This window comes from Saimiri boliviensis, chromosome 5 (assembly GCF_048565385.1).
Source record: "Saimiri boliviensis isolate mSaiBol1 chromosome 5, mSaiBol1.pri, whole genome shotgun sequence".
Classification (NCBI taxonomy): Eukaryota; Metazoa; Chordata; class Mammalia; order Primates; family Cebidae; genus Saimiri; species Saimiri boliviensis.
The window spans coordinates 65428871-65443464 of record NC_133453.1 but is presented as its reverse complement, the minus strand read 5'-3'; the positions used below and the strand labels follow the sequence as shown (position 1 = coordinate 65443464).

The window sequence follows — 14594 nt, the reverse complement described above, 5'->3', positions numbered from 1 at the left end:
AGTGTACATTCTGCATGTGGCAGCGGGGCGAGGGGGAGGCGCACGTGTCTAAAGTGCGTAGAGCCTTCCTCTACCCCTACGTATACCCTCCAGTCAACGTTCCAGGAAGCGGGTCAGGGCGGAGGGTATCCGTCCGGACTCTGGAAGGGCGTGGGTGTGACAGGGAAGTCCCAGTGTCAGGGTTGCGCTCTACAGTGGCGAAAATCAAGAAAGCATGGACGCGTGGGCCCAGGGCTGGCCTGTTTCCGGATATGTCACGGGAGTGCTTTGGTCCTCGAGAGGAGTCTCAGAACCTATCTTTTTTTCTCCCCTTCCCACTGAACTGTAAGGTTCTGAGAAGAGGTTCTAGGAAGGAGAGAACTGAAAGGAACTAACTTAGAAAAGAACCCAGGAGTGGAACATGGATAATAAAAGACAGATGAGCACACCCGGGTGTGTGTGTGAAATCATGATCCATCTGGAAGGGGTTCCAAGCCCTTGGCTGCCATCGCATACTGGCTACAAAAGACACACGCAGGTTGCTTCTCTGCTCTTTCCCTCTTCTCTCTGCGCCCCATTATCAACCTGGAAGGCTTCCACACTTAGACAGACACAAAAGGAGTTGTCCCAGACACTCACGAACAAGCCGGGACGAAGCCCTTTCTCGCCAAACTACGAAGGCCGGGAAATAAACAGAGCCTGTCCAGGCTCTGGGCGCGCGAGCTCGGGAGAGGGGTGAGAAGAGGATCTAGAAGATCGGAAGGAGGGCGGCAGGGAGAGAGGGAGAAAGGGGGGAAGAAGCTTGGAAAGAGAAGAGGTAGGAGAAAAAGGAGGGACCAGCAGGGCAGAGTTGGACCTGGGGTTCTGTTATAACCGCCCCTCCACGCCCAGGGTCTTTCCATCTCCTGTCCTCCTCCCCTATTTCAGAGCTGAAGGCCGACTGTGGAAGGAGGAGGTTAAACAAAGGGAATCTTCCTCCTCTGGGACGGGTGAAGTGCGTCTGTCCTCTCCTTGCAGGCTCTGGAAAAACTGGCAGGAATTTCCTTGTTGTGAGAAGATGGACGAGTGTCTGCAGCCGAGAAGACAACTACAAACAGACTTTGGGCAGGGAAGGCGGGCGGACGGGAGTGGGGGCGGGGGCCAGCTTTGCTCGCTCCAGCTCTGTTGTAATTTTGTCTTCGCCAGATAGATTAGCTGGAACTGCCAGCCCTAGCATGGAGTTCTGTTCTGCGGAGTCCCCTCCCTCCCTACCCCCTGCGTCATCTCGCGCCCGGAGTCGGGTCGCCGCTCCTCCCGAAGTCTCGCTGGAAACTTCAAGGGCTGATGGTTCTGTGTTCCTGACGTAATTAGGAGGCCACGCAGCTCTCCAACACTCCGTTAAACAAATATGTAAGTCGTCCTCCCCCTCTCTGTGGACAGACTAGGGAAGGAGGCAGCTGGGCCCGCCCCGGGTGGTGTCCTTGACTAGCAGAGTGGCGCCGCTGTGACCTTCGGCTGCCCCTCCGGGCCTTGGTCTTTCTAAGCTCTTCCTTAGAAAGCAGAGAGAAGGGCAGAGAATGTGTACCTCGCCACCCACCGGACAAGCTGAGAGGACCTTGTCTTTGCTTGAAAAGTTTTCTAGATAAATCGCTTGGGTGGTTCTAAGCTGTGATGAACCAGAGGCTGGGCCTGGTTCTTCTACGGAACAGCCTGTGGATGTAAAGATGAAATCGTACCCCGCTTTCTTTTTCTTCCCGTATAAATCAGTGATACAAATCATGCGCATTGTTTAAGGAACATTGATCAATCTAATGGCTTGTAGTAGGCTCCTAATTGCCACTTGCAGAATCCTGCAGGCTCACATTTGAACAGGGAAGTTCTAGCCAAGTCCACCTTAAGGCTTGAGGTTGGGCGACTACAGAACCCACGATGGTGCGGTTACTGCAGTCTCAGTTCTACGGGGCAGGGAAGAAAGGGGGTGTTAGTGGGGCTATTTGCTGTTCATTTTTTCCCCCAATCTCCCTTCTAAATCAGTCACTGATGAATGAGCAAAGCCCATGTGGCAATTTATAGATTATTGTGGACTGAGGATCATTTTGTTAATATCAGAGAAGAAACTTTCCTTACTTGCATCCCCTGTGTTTGTATTTACAGTAAAAACTTCCTTAGTTACAAACTGATATGCTTTTAGCCATACTTTTTTTTTTTTTTTTTAACTTACTTTTAACAGCAACATCAGGAGTTGTGCTAGGAAATAACCATGGGGGAGGGGTGTGCTAAAGGCAAGGAAGGAAAAGCCAGACTATCCAAGAGACTCCTGGAGGTATGCCTACTCTCCTGTTTAACATCTTGTGGATGTAATGCCTTTTCCAAGCCCTGGAGGGAGGAGGAAAGAGCTGGAAGCCTCCTCAAACCTGCCTATGAAAGGCTAAAACTGAGGAAACTGGTACCCTGGCTAGGAGAAGCTGACTAATGATCAGAATCCTCTGGCCTCTGGCTTTTCTTGATATTAGAGTCTATGTGAAAAGATTGTTTTAATACCTCCAGAGTTCCATTAGAGTTGGCTGAGACAATACATGTGCATCATTTTGGTAGAGATGCTCTTAAAAAGAAGAAAGGCACTACAGAATGCTGCATTTGCTTAGGTCTTAGACCCTTCTGTGGTAGCTGGTGAGGGAGGGAGGAAAGTAAAACCCCAAGCTGAATAGGCCCCCCATAGTTTCCGAGTGATGCAGTAAACAAATCTATGATGCTTGTTGAATAATCTTCCAATAATTGCAGTCATTAAAATCATCACACAGTCTACAGTCACCTTCCTTCCTTTGACACACCAGCCTTTCCCTTAATTGTTAATGCATTTTTGGCTTAGATAAACAGATCGGGGCAAGCTTAAAATATATGGCCAGGATACATCTAGCAGCAGAAAATTAGTTGTGTAACAAACGTTTGGACTGTACTTGATAGACTAGGGGTTTTCAATTTCTTCAGCCGACCCTACAGAGGCAAGAAAGATTTGCATCTTCTGCCACTGTTAAATGGCAGTGACGCCTCTGAGATACAGAAAAAAAGATGAAAGTCCCATTGGCCTATTGATTCTTCCTGGCTCTTTCATTTGCAAGGGTTGGGCTGGAATTAGGACATTATAAAACAAATATGAAATGAAAGCTCAACAGAAACTGTGGGAGAGTTTCTTAATTTTCAATTAATTTTCTCCATCCGTTTGATCTCAACAACTGGTGCTTAAGAAATATAAATATGTGTTAACTATAAAAGATTCCCTTCTAATCAAAGGCTGTATTTCATTTTCACCCACTGACAAGACTCCAACTGTGTGAAGGATTCACCCGACTCAACAGGCACTATGGACCTTCCTGGGCTTCCTTCTTCCTTGCTCATGGCAGGCAACGTGGGTACACAAGGGCAGCTTTTTCTTTCTTTTTTTTTTTTTAACTCAAGTTATTAATGTATCTCCCCAACTCCCACACCGTGCTGACCTGATAATCACTGCTCTAGTGAAGATCATGCAAATGAAAAGCATAATTAATTGCACAAATGATTTAAAAAGGAGCGCTGTGGCTTAGGAAGTAAATAAAGGCAGTTGGGAGGACAGGTCGGATTTTTATAGGCTGGGCTCCCATCACCCCCCCCCACCCCCCAGGCCTCCTGGTCATGGTGGTCCAGATTTTGACTGCAGCCAGCCTGGCCAAGGCGAGCATTTTCTGTTCCTCCTCCCCCAACGCCTCCCCTTCAGTGGTGTTCTGGAGTCCCCCGACTCCACCTCACCTCCCTCCTACCCCACCTCACCCCACCCCAGTGGCGTATATCTGCTGCTAAATTCTGCCAGGTTAAAGCTACAGGGAGACTGGGTAGCCACCTAATATTTAAGCAGCTAGTATATCGAGTTATTCAGAAAATAACTGGTCCTCCCACTCTGCTTCCTGCATATGAGGGAGAAGCATTTTATCTGTGGCTCAGGAGGTCCAATCATTCCGATCAGAGCTAATGACTGAATTGTTTCCCTGGCTTTGCCTTCTAAACACAGCAACTTGAGCAGTTGCTCAGCTCAAAGCTTTCGGGAGAGGCAAGATGGTAGAAACAATATTTGTTCAAAGGAAGTGAACTCTTCCCTTTAATTACCCTATTCTTCCTTATTAGGATTCGTATTGAAATTTTTTGCAAAAAAATTATGTTGATTTAACCATAGTGTATTTATGATGTAAATATATTCCAAGATGAAAACGTCACCGATCAATTGTAAAGGACCCGGATACATAATTTTAAAAAATCAGTTTCAGTGTATATGAGGTTCTCACCCCACTTTCGCTGCTCAGTCAGATTTGTTTATGCAGAATCGACATTTAATAGTGCTAATTGCACTCCAGTTAAATTGCCCTGATTGCAGAAAGGGAAGCAATTTTCGTGCTCTCTGTCTGGGTTTGGAAGAAATTGTTTTATATTCACCTCTTTATAAAGAAGTGGAGATAAGGCACCGGGGCCTTTGCACAAATTGCACTTAGGGGCTGACTGGCAGCATTCAGGCGCTATAATAGAGCATTATTTGGCCGTTTTGAATAATGTAAAGCGTTTGCTGAAAGCTATTCTCCTGAAAATTGCTTTAACTTTTAAAAGGGTGATGATTCACTCCAAACCAGGCCTTTGTTACATTGTCATTATTTCCCCAAATGTTTTAACAGTCAGCTCAACACTTTAGCATAACACATTGATCTTTGTTTAAAAACTAGATTTTTTAGACGATTAAAAAAAAAATCTGTCAGATGAAAAAAATCTGGACTTCCTCCGAAAGATTTCTTTGGGGCCCCACCTTAGAGTTGAAGTGGCCCGGGTGTTTGCCTGCATTCGTTTGGAAGATTTCCCTAACTTTTATTGTGATGCAGACGCGTGTATCTAAAGGAATATGCGAGTGCCCACGTCTAGAGTCTGACAGCTGGAACCACGGGGAAACGGCAGGAGGGGGAGGGGAGAGAAGCCAAGGGGAGGAGAAGAAGAGCAGGACGAGCAGGGCGCCGGGAGCCCGAGGCGCCTGCAAGAACTGTTTTAAATGGTTGGCTTGAAAATGTCACTATTGCTAAGTGGCTTTTCGGATTGTCTTATTTATTACTTTGTCAGGTTTCCTTAAGGAGAGGGTGTGTTGGGGGTGGGGGAGGAGGTGGACAGGGGAAACCTCGGCGCATCTCCTCCCTAGGCTGCACAGGGTGAGTCGGAAACGCCTCGCTGCCACTTAACAATCCCTCTATTAGTAAATCCACGCGGAGACTCTATGGGAAGCCGAAGGCCAGTGTCTTCTTCCAGGGCAGAAGTCACCTGTTGGGAACAGCTCCTGGGTCCCCCTGCTGGGCTTTCCAGCTCTTCCAGGCGGCCCGATTTCTCCTCCACCCTCCACTCCGCGTCCCCCAGAGACTTTTCACACCTCCCCACCCCTATTTTCACCTCAGTCTCCCAGGGCACAGCACTTCATTGACAGCCACTAGAGCCTTTTCGTTCTCTTCTCCCGTCCCTTCTCTTCCTCTGTGCTTTCGCCACTCGCCACCTTAAAAAAGAGAAATAAAAAATAAAGAGAGAAACCATTCCGAGCAAAAGTATTTTAACAGGAATCCAAGAAAGCGACCCACATAGTCCCCACCCACGGAACGCGCCAAGACGCACCCAGGCTCCATCACAGGGCCAAGAGCAGCGCCACGCTGGTCGTACTGTTGGGTCAAGAGATCTTGCAAAAGAGGAGAGAAATCACGGAGGCACAGTTCCACGTCCTTGTCACTTGCACCCGCTCCAAGACAACTCGTCGTTTGCACCCGAGCATTTGGGGTTGATAGTTGATTTTTTTTTTCTCTAAGAAGCAGGGTGTGGGTTTAGTGGGGAATGTGCTAAATTAAAGCCAGTGCCCAGGTCTGTCCAAGGGCGCGCTGGTATTTCTGGTTCAAAAACAGCTTCTGGCTACCCTGGAGAAGAAAGAGAAAGCGGGGCCAAGAAAGAGAAAAACAAGCAGTTCAGCGGTTGCTGGGGGACTCGAAGCTTCACCTTGGTCTGTTTGAGGACACCTCTTTTGACACTGACAAGGTCCAAGGAGGACTTCAAGATGCTTCCAGCCTGCAAAATGTGGAGGCGTCCATGTGTGGCCTGGTCCTATGCCCTCCCGGGTGACAGTCCTGAAAAGGTTTCTCAGGCACGTCCGTGAAAGCAGGACACTGAAGGGGAGCCCACCTTAACGCGGCGCACTTGCCCTGCAGACGAGCCTCTAGGGAGGTCTGGAGTGGGAGTGGGTTGGAGCTGGGACAAAACTCCACTCCAGGATGAAACGCGACATGCAAATCTTCACCGGGTTAAACAAACAGCCGAGCAAGCTGCAGCCTCAGCGGAGGTGGAGGTGGGGGCGGACGCCGCTCGCGCCGGTCTCTGTTTCCAAAGTTGTTACAATGTGAAAATAAGCGGCTTCGTGCAGCGTGTTGTATGGGCTGATGCCTCCCACCCCCACACCAGCCCCCAGCAAAACTCGGCAGATAATCAGCACATCCCACTGTTTAGTCATATTTGACAACTGGGTTAACCTGGTATCTAAGCGCTGGCGAAACCGTACAAAGGATGCCCTCAATTACCACCAGAAGCCTCTAGAGTGAGTGGCACTTGTATTACCCCCCGGGTCAGAGGCCAGAGCGACAATTAGGAAGTCACTTACATCGCTGGGGGGAAATGGCGGGATGCAGCAGGCTCCAGGACTTCCCAACAAATCTGTGGGTGTAAACCTGTACATAGAGGCCTATTTCGCCCTCTCGGAGGAGCTGTCTCTTCGCGCCCCTCCCCAGTGTAACTGAGAGAGTAACACTGAATCTAGTGGAATAAAGAATTGGATAGAAGACACACGAAAATAATAAAAATCACAAGCAAGAATGATAGATACAAGCTGAAGTTGTGCTCTGCGGGCAAGAACCTGGACACACAAAGTGAGCGCTGACGTTTCTGTCTCCTCTTGGGGCCTTGCTGGTGTGGCCTCTGCCTCAATGTCTCCTCCCCTCCTGCCTCCTTTCCTACAAGTGGGGAGTCGAGTAGGACTGTCAACTCTAACTTGCAAAATCTTGGGGTGGCTTGTGTGTGTGTGGGGGGGGTGCCTGTGGCTGGGTTTCACTGGTACTTAAACCTGGCTTGGTGCGTGTGTGTAAATTTTTAATTGCACTGTAATTTCTTCAGTCCCCAGCCCGCCCCCGCCCCCCCACCAGTCTGCCCCCCTGCCTACCCCCACCCGCAGTCCTAGCTTGCGGACTTGACTGGCACGCGCCGGGAGCCCAGGCTCGGGCCCCTCGGCGCGTCTGATTGGCTGCGGGGCAGCTCCCGTCTGCTCTGCCTGCGCCCTCATTGGGCGAGAGGCACAGCCAGCGGCACTTCAAAGCGGGTGCTCCTCGCACTTAGGCTGAGTTTAGCCGGCGGGAGCCCGGAGTCCGCTCGGCGCGAGCGCGGGGACGCGGGAGCTGCGCGGGACCCAATCCGTTTTTCCGAGCAGCCGCCAGGCTCAGCCCCGCTCCCAGCCTCGCTGCGCAGCCAGAGACCTGCTATGGCCACGTCTATACTCGGGGTAAGTCGCAAGCGCTGCAACGCATTTGCTTGTTTTAACCGGAGTAATTTTTCGTTATGGCTTCTGGGGTCTGCGACTCCCGAGAAACTGTTGCTGCTGGACTGCAGCTTCAGCTTCTATTAGCACTTTCCACAATTCTGGGATTGATTTTTTCCCAAGTTTTTGGAACCCAGCAGATGCCTTTGCAAGAAAAGGCCTCCTTAAGCAAGTCCTTTTTTATTTTGTTTCAAAGAAAAGCTAGAGGTTTCTTTTTCTTCCCCTGGTGATTTATACCCCACCCCCCGCCTTGCTTTGGGGGTTGTTGCAATTACATGACAGAGGTGTTTCCAGAAAACAGCCTTAATCGTTTTTGCAGTTCATTTAGTCAGGCTAATAAACATTTGCATTTCCGCGGCTCCCCAGTTCACCCGTGACTTTGAAATACGTTGCTGGCCGCTTATCCTCGGATTGTTGTTTTCATAATCGCTGTGTTTGTGTGTGTGCGTAAACTTTAAAACCAAACGTTTTCTATTAAAAAAAAAAAAAAAAAAAAAAAAGTCAAGTCGTAGCCACCCTGGAGTGCTGCAAGTTTCGCCTGTCCCAGGCAGCTGTTTCGGCCGCCTCCGCCCTCACCTGGTGTTTGTTGTCTCTGTGTTTACCTTCGTGCTTCACCCCGAAGGGCAACTTGGGGTCTTCTGGGAGAGGAGCCGGTTTACAGCGACAACCAAAGTCCGGTTGTAGGCAGGGTTGCAGCGACTGAGGCGGGGAACCGGAGGCATCTTTGATTTATAGGCTCAGCGAAGAGCAACTTTCCGGCGCCCGGACCTTCGTCACTGTGATCGCCCCTGCCCCGCGCGGGGCACGGCGACTCCCCTGCGAGCGAGTGGGGAAGAGGCTCGAGCCGGGGAGCCACGGCCCCCCGGGAGCCGCTGCAGGGGACGAGGCTGCTCACGGGTGCACTTTGTTTCTCCCCCACTTCCTCCTGCCCTCCTCCTCCTTGCTCCCTCCCTCATCCCACCCACTCTAGGAAGAGCCGCGCTTCGGAACGACCCCGTTGGCCATGCTGGCGGCGACCTGCAACAAGATCGGCAACACGAGCCCGCTGACGACGCTGCCGGAGTCGAGCGCCTTCGCCAAAGGCGGCTTTCACCCCTGGAAGCGCTCCTCGTCCAGCTGCAACCTCGGCTCCAGCCTCTCGGGTTTCGCCGTGGCCACCGGGGGCCGTGGCTCGGGCGGCCTGGCGGGTGGCTCGGGCGCAGCCAACAGCGCATTCTGCCTGGCCTCCACGTCGCCCACGTCGTCCGCCTTCAGCAGCGACTACGGCGGCCTCTTCTCCAACTCGGCGGCGGCCGCGGCGGCGGCGGCCGGGGTGTCCCCGCAGGAGGCGGGTGGCCAGTCGGCCTTCATCTCCAAGGTGCACACGACGGCGGCCGACGGCCTGTACCCGCGCGTGGGCATGGCGCACCCGTACGAGTCGTGGTACAAGTCGGGCTTCCACTCGACGCTGGCGGCCGGCGAGGTGACCAACGGCGCGGCGTCGTCGTGGTGGGACGTGCACAGCAGCCCAGGCTCGTGGCTGGAAGTGCAGAACCCTGCTGGGGGGCTCCAGAGCTCGCTGCACTCGGGCGCCCCCCAGGCCTCGCTGCATTCGCAGCTGGGCACCTACAACCCCGACTTCAGCTCGCTCACGCACTCGGCCTTCAGCTCCACGGGCCTCGGCTCCTCCGCCGCCGCCGCCTCGCACCTGCTCTCCACCAGCCAGCACCTGCTGGCCCAGGACGGCTTCAAGCCGGTGCTGCCCTCCTACTCGGACTCCAGCGCCGCCGTGGCAGCAGCCGCGGCCAGCGCCATGATCTCGGGCGCCGCGGCCGCCGCCGCCGGGGGGAGCTCAGCACGCTCTGCCCGCCGCTACTCAGGCCGCGCCACCTGCGACTGCCCCAACTGCCAGGAGGCGGAGCGGCTGGGCCCGGCCGGGGCGAGCTTGCGGCGCAAGGGGCTGCACAGCTGCCATATCCCGGGCTGCGGCAAGGTGTACGGGAAGACGTCGCACCTGAAGGCGCACCTGCGCTGGCACACGGGCGAGCGGCCCTTCGTGTGCAACTGGCTCTTCTGCGGCAAGCGCTTCACGCGCTCGGACGAGCTGCAGCGGCACCTGCGGACTCACACGGGCGAGAAGCGCTTCGCTTGTCCGGTGTGCAACAAGCGCTTCATGCGCAGCGACCACCTGAGCAAACACATTAAGACGCACAACGGGGGCGGCGGGGGCAAAAAGGGCAGCGACAGTGACACGGACGCCAGCAACCTGGAGACACCCCGTTCCGAATCCCCCGACCTCATCCTGCATGACTCCGGCGTCAGTGCAGCCCGAGCGGCGGCAGCTGCGGCGGCGGCGGCGGCGGCGGCGGCGGCGGTCTCCGCAGGAGGCAAGGAAGCAGCGTCTGGCCCCAACGACTCTTAGAGGCCGGGCGAGAGGCGCGAGCACGCGAGCGAGTAGAGACACCGAGAACGAGCGAGAGGTTCGGAGGGCGAGCGAGCGGGGGACGGGAGGGCATGGGGCTCCAGTGACGCCCCCGGGGCCCGGGCTGGGCGCGAGGTGGAGCCGCGCGGGGCTCTGGGGTTGCGGTTCGCCTGCCGTGTCAGGAGCTCTCCCCCGCCTTCGCGCCCAGATGAGAATCGAACGCGTGGTCCGGAAACAAAAGCGAACCATCCTCCGACACAAACACTTTAAAAACTGTACGTCCAGACATACACATACACCGGAGACCCTCAACCACAAGCACGCACACTCGCGCGCGCGCACACACACCACTCGCCCAAACTTCTCGAGCGAAGAGCAATACACAGAAAGGCTCCCTCTCCCCACTCTCCATGTCCCTCCAACACCCTTCTCTTTCCTTTTCTCAAAAACAAGCCACCACCCAGCAAAGGACTGTCAGAACATTTGAAAACAAACGGGACCGATAAAAAACACCCTTTGTGTGGATTATATTATATTATAAAATGCTCCAAGTCCTGCTTGATATCTACTTACAATGAGACTTTTTTTTTCCCTAAAAAAGGAAGCATCAAAAGGCTTAAGGTGAGAAATTAAACTGGAAGTCTAGCGACAGTTTCTCTGTATTTCATAACATATGTATAAATAGGGTTCAAAAGATTGTGTTCTCTTTTATTTTCTTGTAAATGTTCATTCGAATAGTTTTTTTTGGTGAATCCCTGAAATTCAGGGAGTTTTTTTTTTTTAATTTTCTGATGCACTTTGTGAAAGTCAGTATATATGTAAAAGATATTTAAGATGTTGAGTTATCATTTCACTCACAAATACGTAAGTTAAGGTCATCTAAAGAAATTAAATGCGTTTATCTGTATGAAGAAAATCTTGACATCATATTTTCATTTTGGTATTATTAAAGGACTCTGCACAATACATTTCCTTTTTTTTAAAATCCTGTTTCCCCCTCAATAACCTTTTCGTGGGTCGATTTTTTTTGGTTTGTTTTTGTTTTTGTTTTTTGGTTGGGAAAAAATTTCCTTAATGTTAGTTGTAGGTAATGTAAAGTTTATGTGGGTTACCAAAGCCATACTACATACGCGTTTTTGAGAAGTCAAAATTATTTATTTGTATATCAACAGTGTAAATTAAATTGGGTTATAAGGACGTGTAGTTCTATTACTTAATGTGAAGGCCCTCAAAAGGTGACGTTTTAAAACTCTGGATCGCCTAAATGCAAAGGTCCTTGGCAGCTTTAGCTGGGGAGATGCCTAAACCTCTGGGAGGGGTCAGAGAAAACTGGTGGTTTTGTTTGTTTTCAAAAAGTGATTTAAAAACAATCTGTGAAAGAAAAACGCTTTTTAAAAAGAAGTCTTTTCGCTCCCAAGGCCCTGTATGTTGGGAAGCAACTCAAGGGAATAAATCGCTAGAGTCAATACCCCGGAAAAGACATTTCATGCCTAAATGAAAATCTTGTTAAATGTTATTAATTTTGACTTAGAGCACACAGCAGCCCCCTGTGCCTTGTATTCCCTTATTAGGGATTCATGTCTTATCAAATATCTAATTAATCTCCTAGACATCATTTGTTCTGGCCAACTTTATCTCAGCTGGTCCGCGGGGAAAACTCCAAATATTCTCTGTGACAAAGCTCCCTTGAAGATCTTTTTAATTGTCTAAATTAACTGCACCAAATTTGCATGTCAAACGGTAAAGGGCAACCTGAGATAAAATGTAAACGTTTTAAAAGCCCCCAAACTAAGCACTTGATTTGATAACTAGGCTTTTTAATGTTAGGGAAGACAACTGCTCCTTTCCTTTTCAAAGACGGCTGATCTATGCAAATAGTGAATTGGAAATGCCTAGGTCCCGGCGCCGTCAAATGGCCCTCGCAGGTTATTTGAATATCAGTGGCGCTGCTTCTGAAAAGGTTCAAGGATGCTCTCTGACTTCTTTGTGATTACTCAGTGCGGCGTCTTATTCTGAAGAAAAAAACTCAGGAATAATTAAAGGCTGGGATCAGGCCTGGGAACACATTTGGGACAGGAATCTCATTTAGACAGTCTCTTTCAAAATAAGGCGCAGTTAAATTGACCAGAAGGCAATTATTGAAATGAAAATTATTTTCACTCTCTTTGTCTTCTGACCACCAACTTAACAGCCCCAGTTTAAAAGAGGGAGAGACAAAAAGAAAATTGGTAAATGAGATAATTTCGCAATTCGAAAAAATGTTGATTTAGAAAATAAAGTACATATTTACAGAATAAAAATATTTCTAAAAGACTTCCCACGCAAGTGGAAATACAAGCGAAGTCAGCACCAACATAATTTTTTTCCCATTTTTGATGACTCTCCGCCTTGGGAATTTGAACGAAAGTTTTGATTTTTAGGAAAGAAAAAATAAAATCTTGTTATTAACAACCAGCAGAGTGTTTTCTCGGAAGCTGTTCTGAAACACCAAGTCGCAAAGTAGCGATAAAACAGAACGAAGGTCCCCAGCAGGGAGTTTGCAGCATGACATTCAAGGGCCTCTTCCTCCTCCTTGCGCACCGTGCAGCCAGGCTGCCCCGCTCTTCTTCCTCGAGTTTTTCTTCACTTTAGCCATTTTCTCTCCCGGCTCATGCTGTTCATAGTCAGGAGCCCCCGACTCCCCACGCGCCTCTGGTTGGGGGATGGTCTTCTGGAGAACCGGCTGGCAGCGGCGCGTTTTCTGGAGGGGCTTCGGCCCGGGGCGCTGGAGCCCAGAGGGTGCCTGGCGCGTTTAGGGGCCGCGGGCTGGCGGCGCGGAGTAGAGGGTGTGGTGGGTCTCCCGAGGAACGCGGGCGCCCGGGCGTCGGGCTCAGGCAGCTTTGTTTCTTATTGATAATAAAGGCAGATCAAAGGGCCCGGCCGTGCAGGTCCCGCTGGCCGCGCGGCTCCCTCCGCAGGCCAGTGATCAAGGCCTGTGCGCGCTGCCTCTGCCCTGCGGGTCAGCGGACGTCCATCACCCAGGCTCCTGGGAGTGGCGGGCGGTAGCCGCGGCCAGAGCGTCCAGCCGGGAGACGGCAGTGCGCAGAACCTGAGCTCGGAGGGAGTGGGGCCCCGGTGCCCCGGCTGAAGCCAACCGGCGAAAACAGGGCCCAGGCCTCCTGCCCGCCCTCCCCCCAGGCCTAGGCGCCCCTGGGGGCGCGGGGAACTTTGACCTGAGCGGGTGGCGACCATCCGGCTGGGGATGACCAAACTGGAGACAGCGCGCGCGGGAGGAGAAAGCCCCCCGAACTAGAATACAAGTTCGGTCCCCAACTGCGGTGGGATCCCGCCTCCCCAGGGCCACCTCGGGGCCCCGGCGGCCTGGGCCTCCCCGGCTCAGGGGCCAGGAGGAGCCAGAGGCGGCGGTCAGGGACCCAAGGGCAGAGGTGGGCAGCAGCCTGGAGGTCGGTGGGGGTGGGGGCCGCGGCCTGGGGGTGCAGAGTCCCGCCCAGGCCAGAGTGAGGACAGTGCGATTTCGAGTCCCCGGGTTTCCCCGGTGTTTCCTGTCCCCTGGCTTCCAGCGCAGCAGAGAAACGAAGACCAAATTTTCCTCGGCCCAGCGCCCACCCAGCCACGATCCGCACCATCCTCCGGCGTTTCCTTTTCTGACGCCAGTTTTCTCCCCGTGGACTGAATTGGGTTCTACCTGATGAGGAAAAAGAAAAGAGATTTTCTTTCTTCGAGGGGGAAACAACATTATTTTGATGAGATTAGATTGTGCACCTGAATGGCGTGTCTGGACCTTCGTCAAATCGTTACAAGTCGTGTAAAATTGAATTTCTTTTTATTCAGATGGAAACTTTATTTATTTTAACTCTAATCTTATTTGCATCTATTATCTGTATTCACCAAGACTCTCTTCCACTACAAAAATGCAGATGAAGTAAATCTCACATAAATCCCGCCCATTTGTGTAATTGGTATACTAAGTGTTTATTTTAAGTGAGAATAATTTAGCTACAAATTTTCTTAAGGAATAACATTCTTAACACATTAAAAAAACTGAAAACTCTGATTTGCTTTTATGTTTGACAGTAGCTCTTGATTCTCATAAGAGGAGCTTGGCGAGTGCGGCTCGCTGGCGCCATCTAGAGCTCCCAGGCAGAAAGGCGGCCGCCTGCGTGTCTCGCGGCTGTCAGCGCTGGGAGACCTGCTTTTGCCTCCAGCAGCAGCAACCCAGCGGATCCTGCGAAGAAACGCGAGGGTTTGCGTTCCAGCGGGGAACCAGCCCTGCTCTTGGGGGCGGGGAGCACTGCTTAGCAGTGGCTTCTGGGCAAGAGGGTCATCTCTGGAACGTGCTAACTGAAAATTGGAACAAAACAAAGTAAAGACCGCTTGGCCCTGGTCTTAGAATTGTCGCATTTAACATCCTTTTCAAGGCAACTTCAGGGTCTTCCAGCTTAGAGTTGAGAACACTGAGCGCTGTCGGCGGCGACTTGGACCCCAGGATGTGGGGACCCAGCTGTAGACTCAGGCTCCCATGACCCTGCATCCGCGGCTCCCGTCCCGCAAAGCCCGCGTGGACCATCCAGGGCCGGCTGGAACCAGGCCGATGCCAACAGGCCACCAAACCATCCC

General features: G+C 51.8%; 1 protein-coding gene across 5 annotated transcripts in view; it reads left to right on the top strand.

Moving 5' to 3' along the window:
- Window positions 1-12428, top strand: part of SP9 (Sp9 transcription factor) — a 46866-nt gene extending 34438 nt beyond the window's left edge. For 2 of the 5 annotated variants that reach the window (XM_074399453.1, XM_074399456.1), the window contains one exon: window positions 8547-12428. In XM_074399453.1, the coding sequence (XP_074255554.1) occupies window positions 8547-9977 (1431 nt within the window). In that variant the 3' untranslated portion in view covers window positions 9978-12428. Of the gene's footprint in view, window positions 1369-7380; window positions 7541-8546 lie in introns of those variants that run through there. The other 3 variants (XM_074399455.1, XM_074399454.1, XM_039469648.2) reach the window with 3 other exon arrangements.
- Window positions 12429-14594: the final 2166 nt, after the last annotated feature.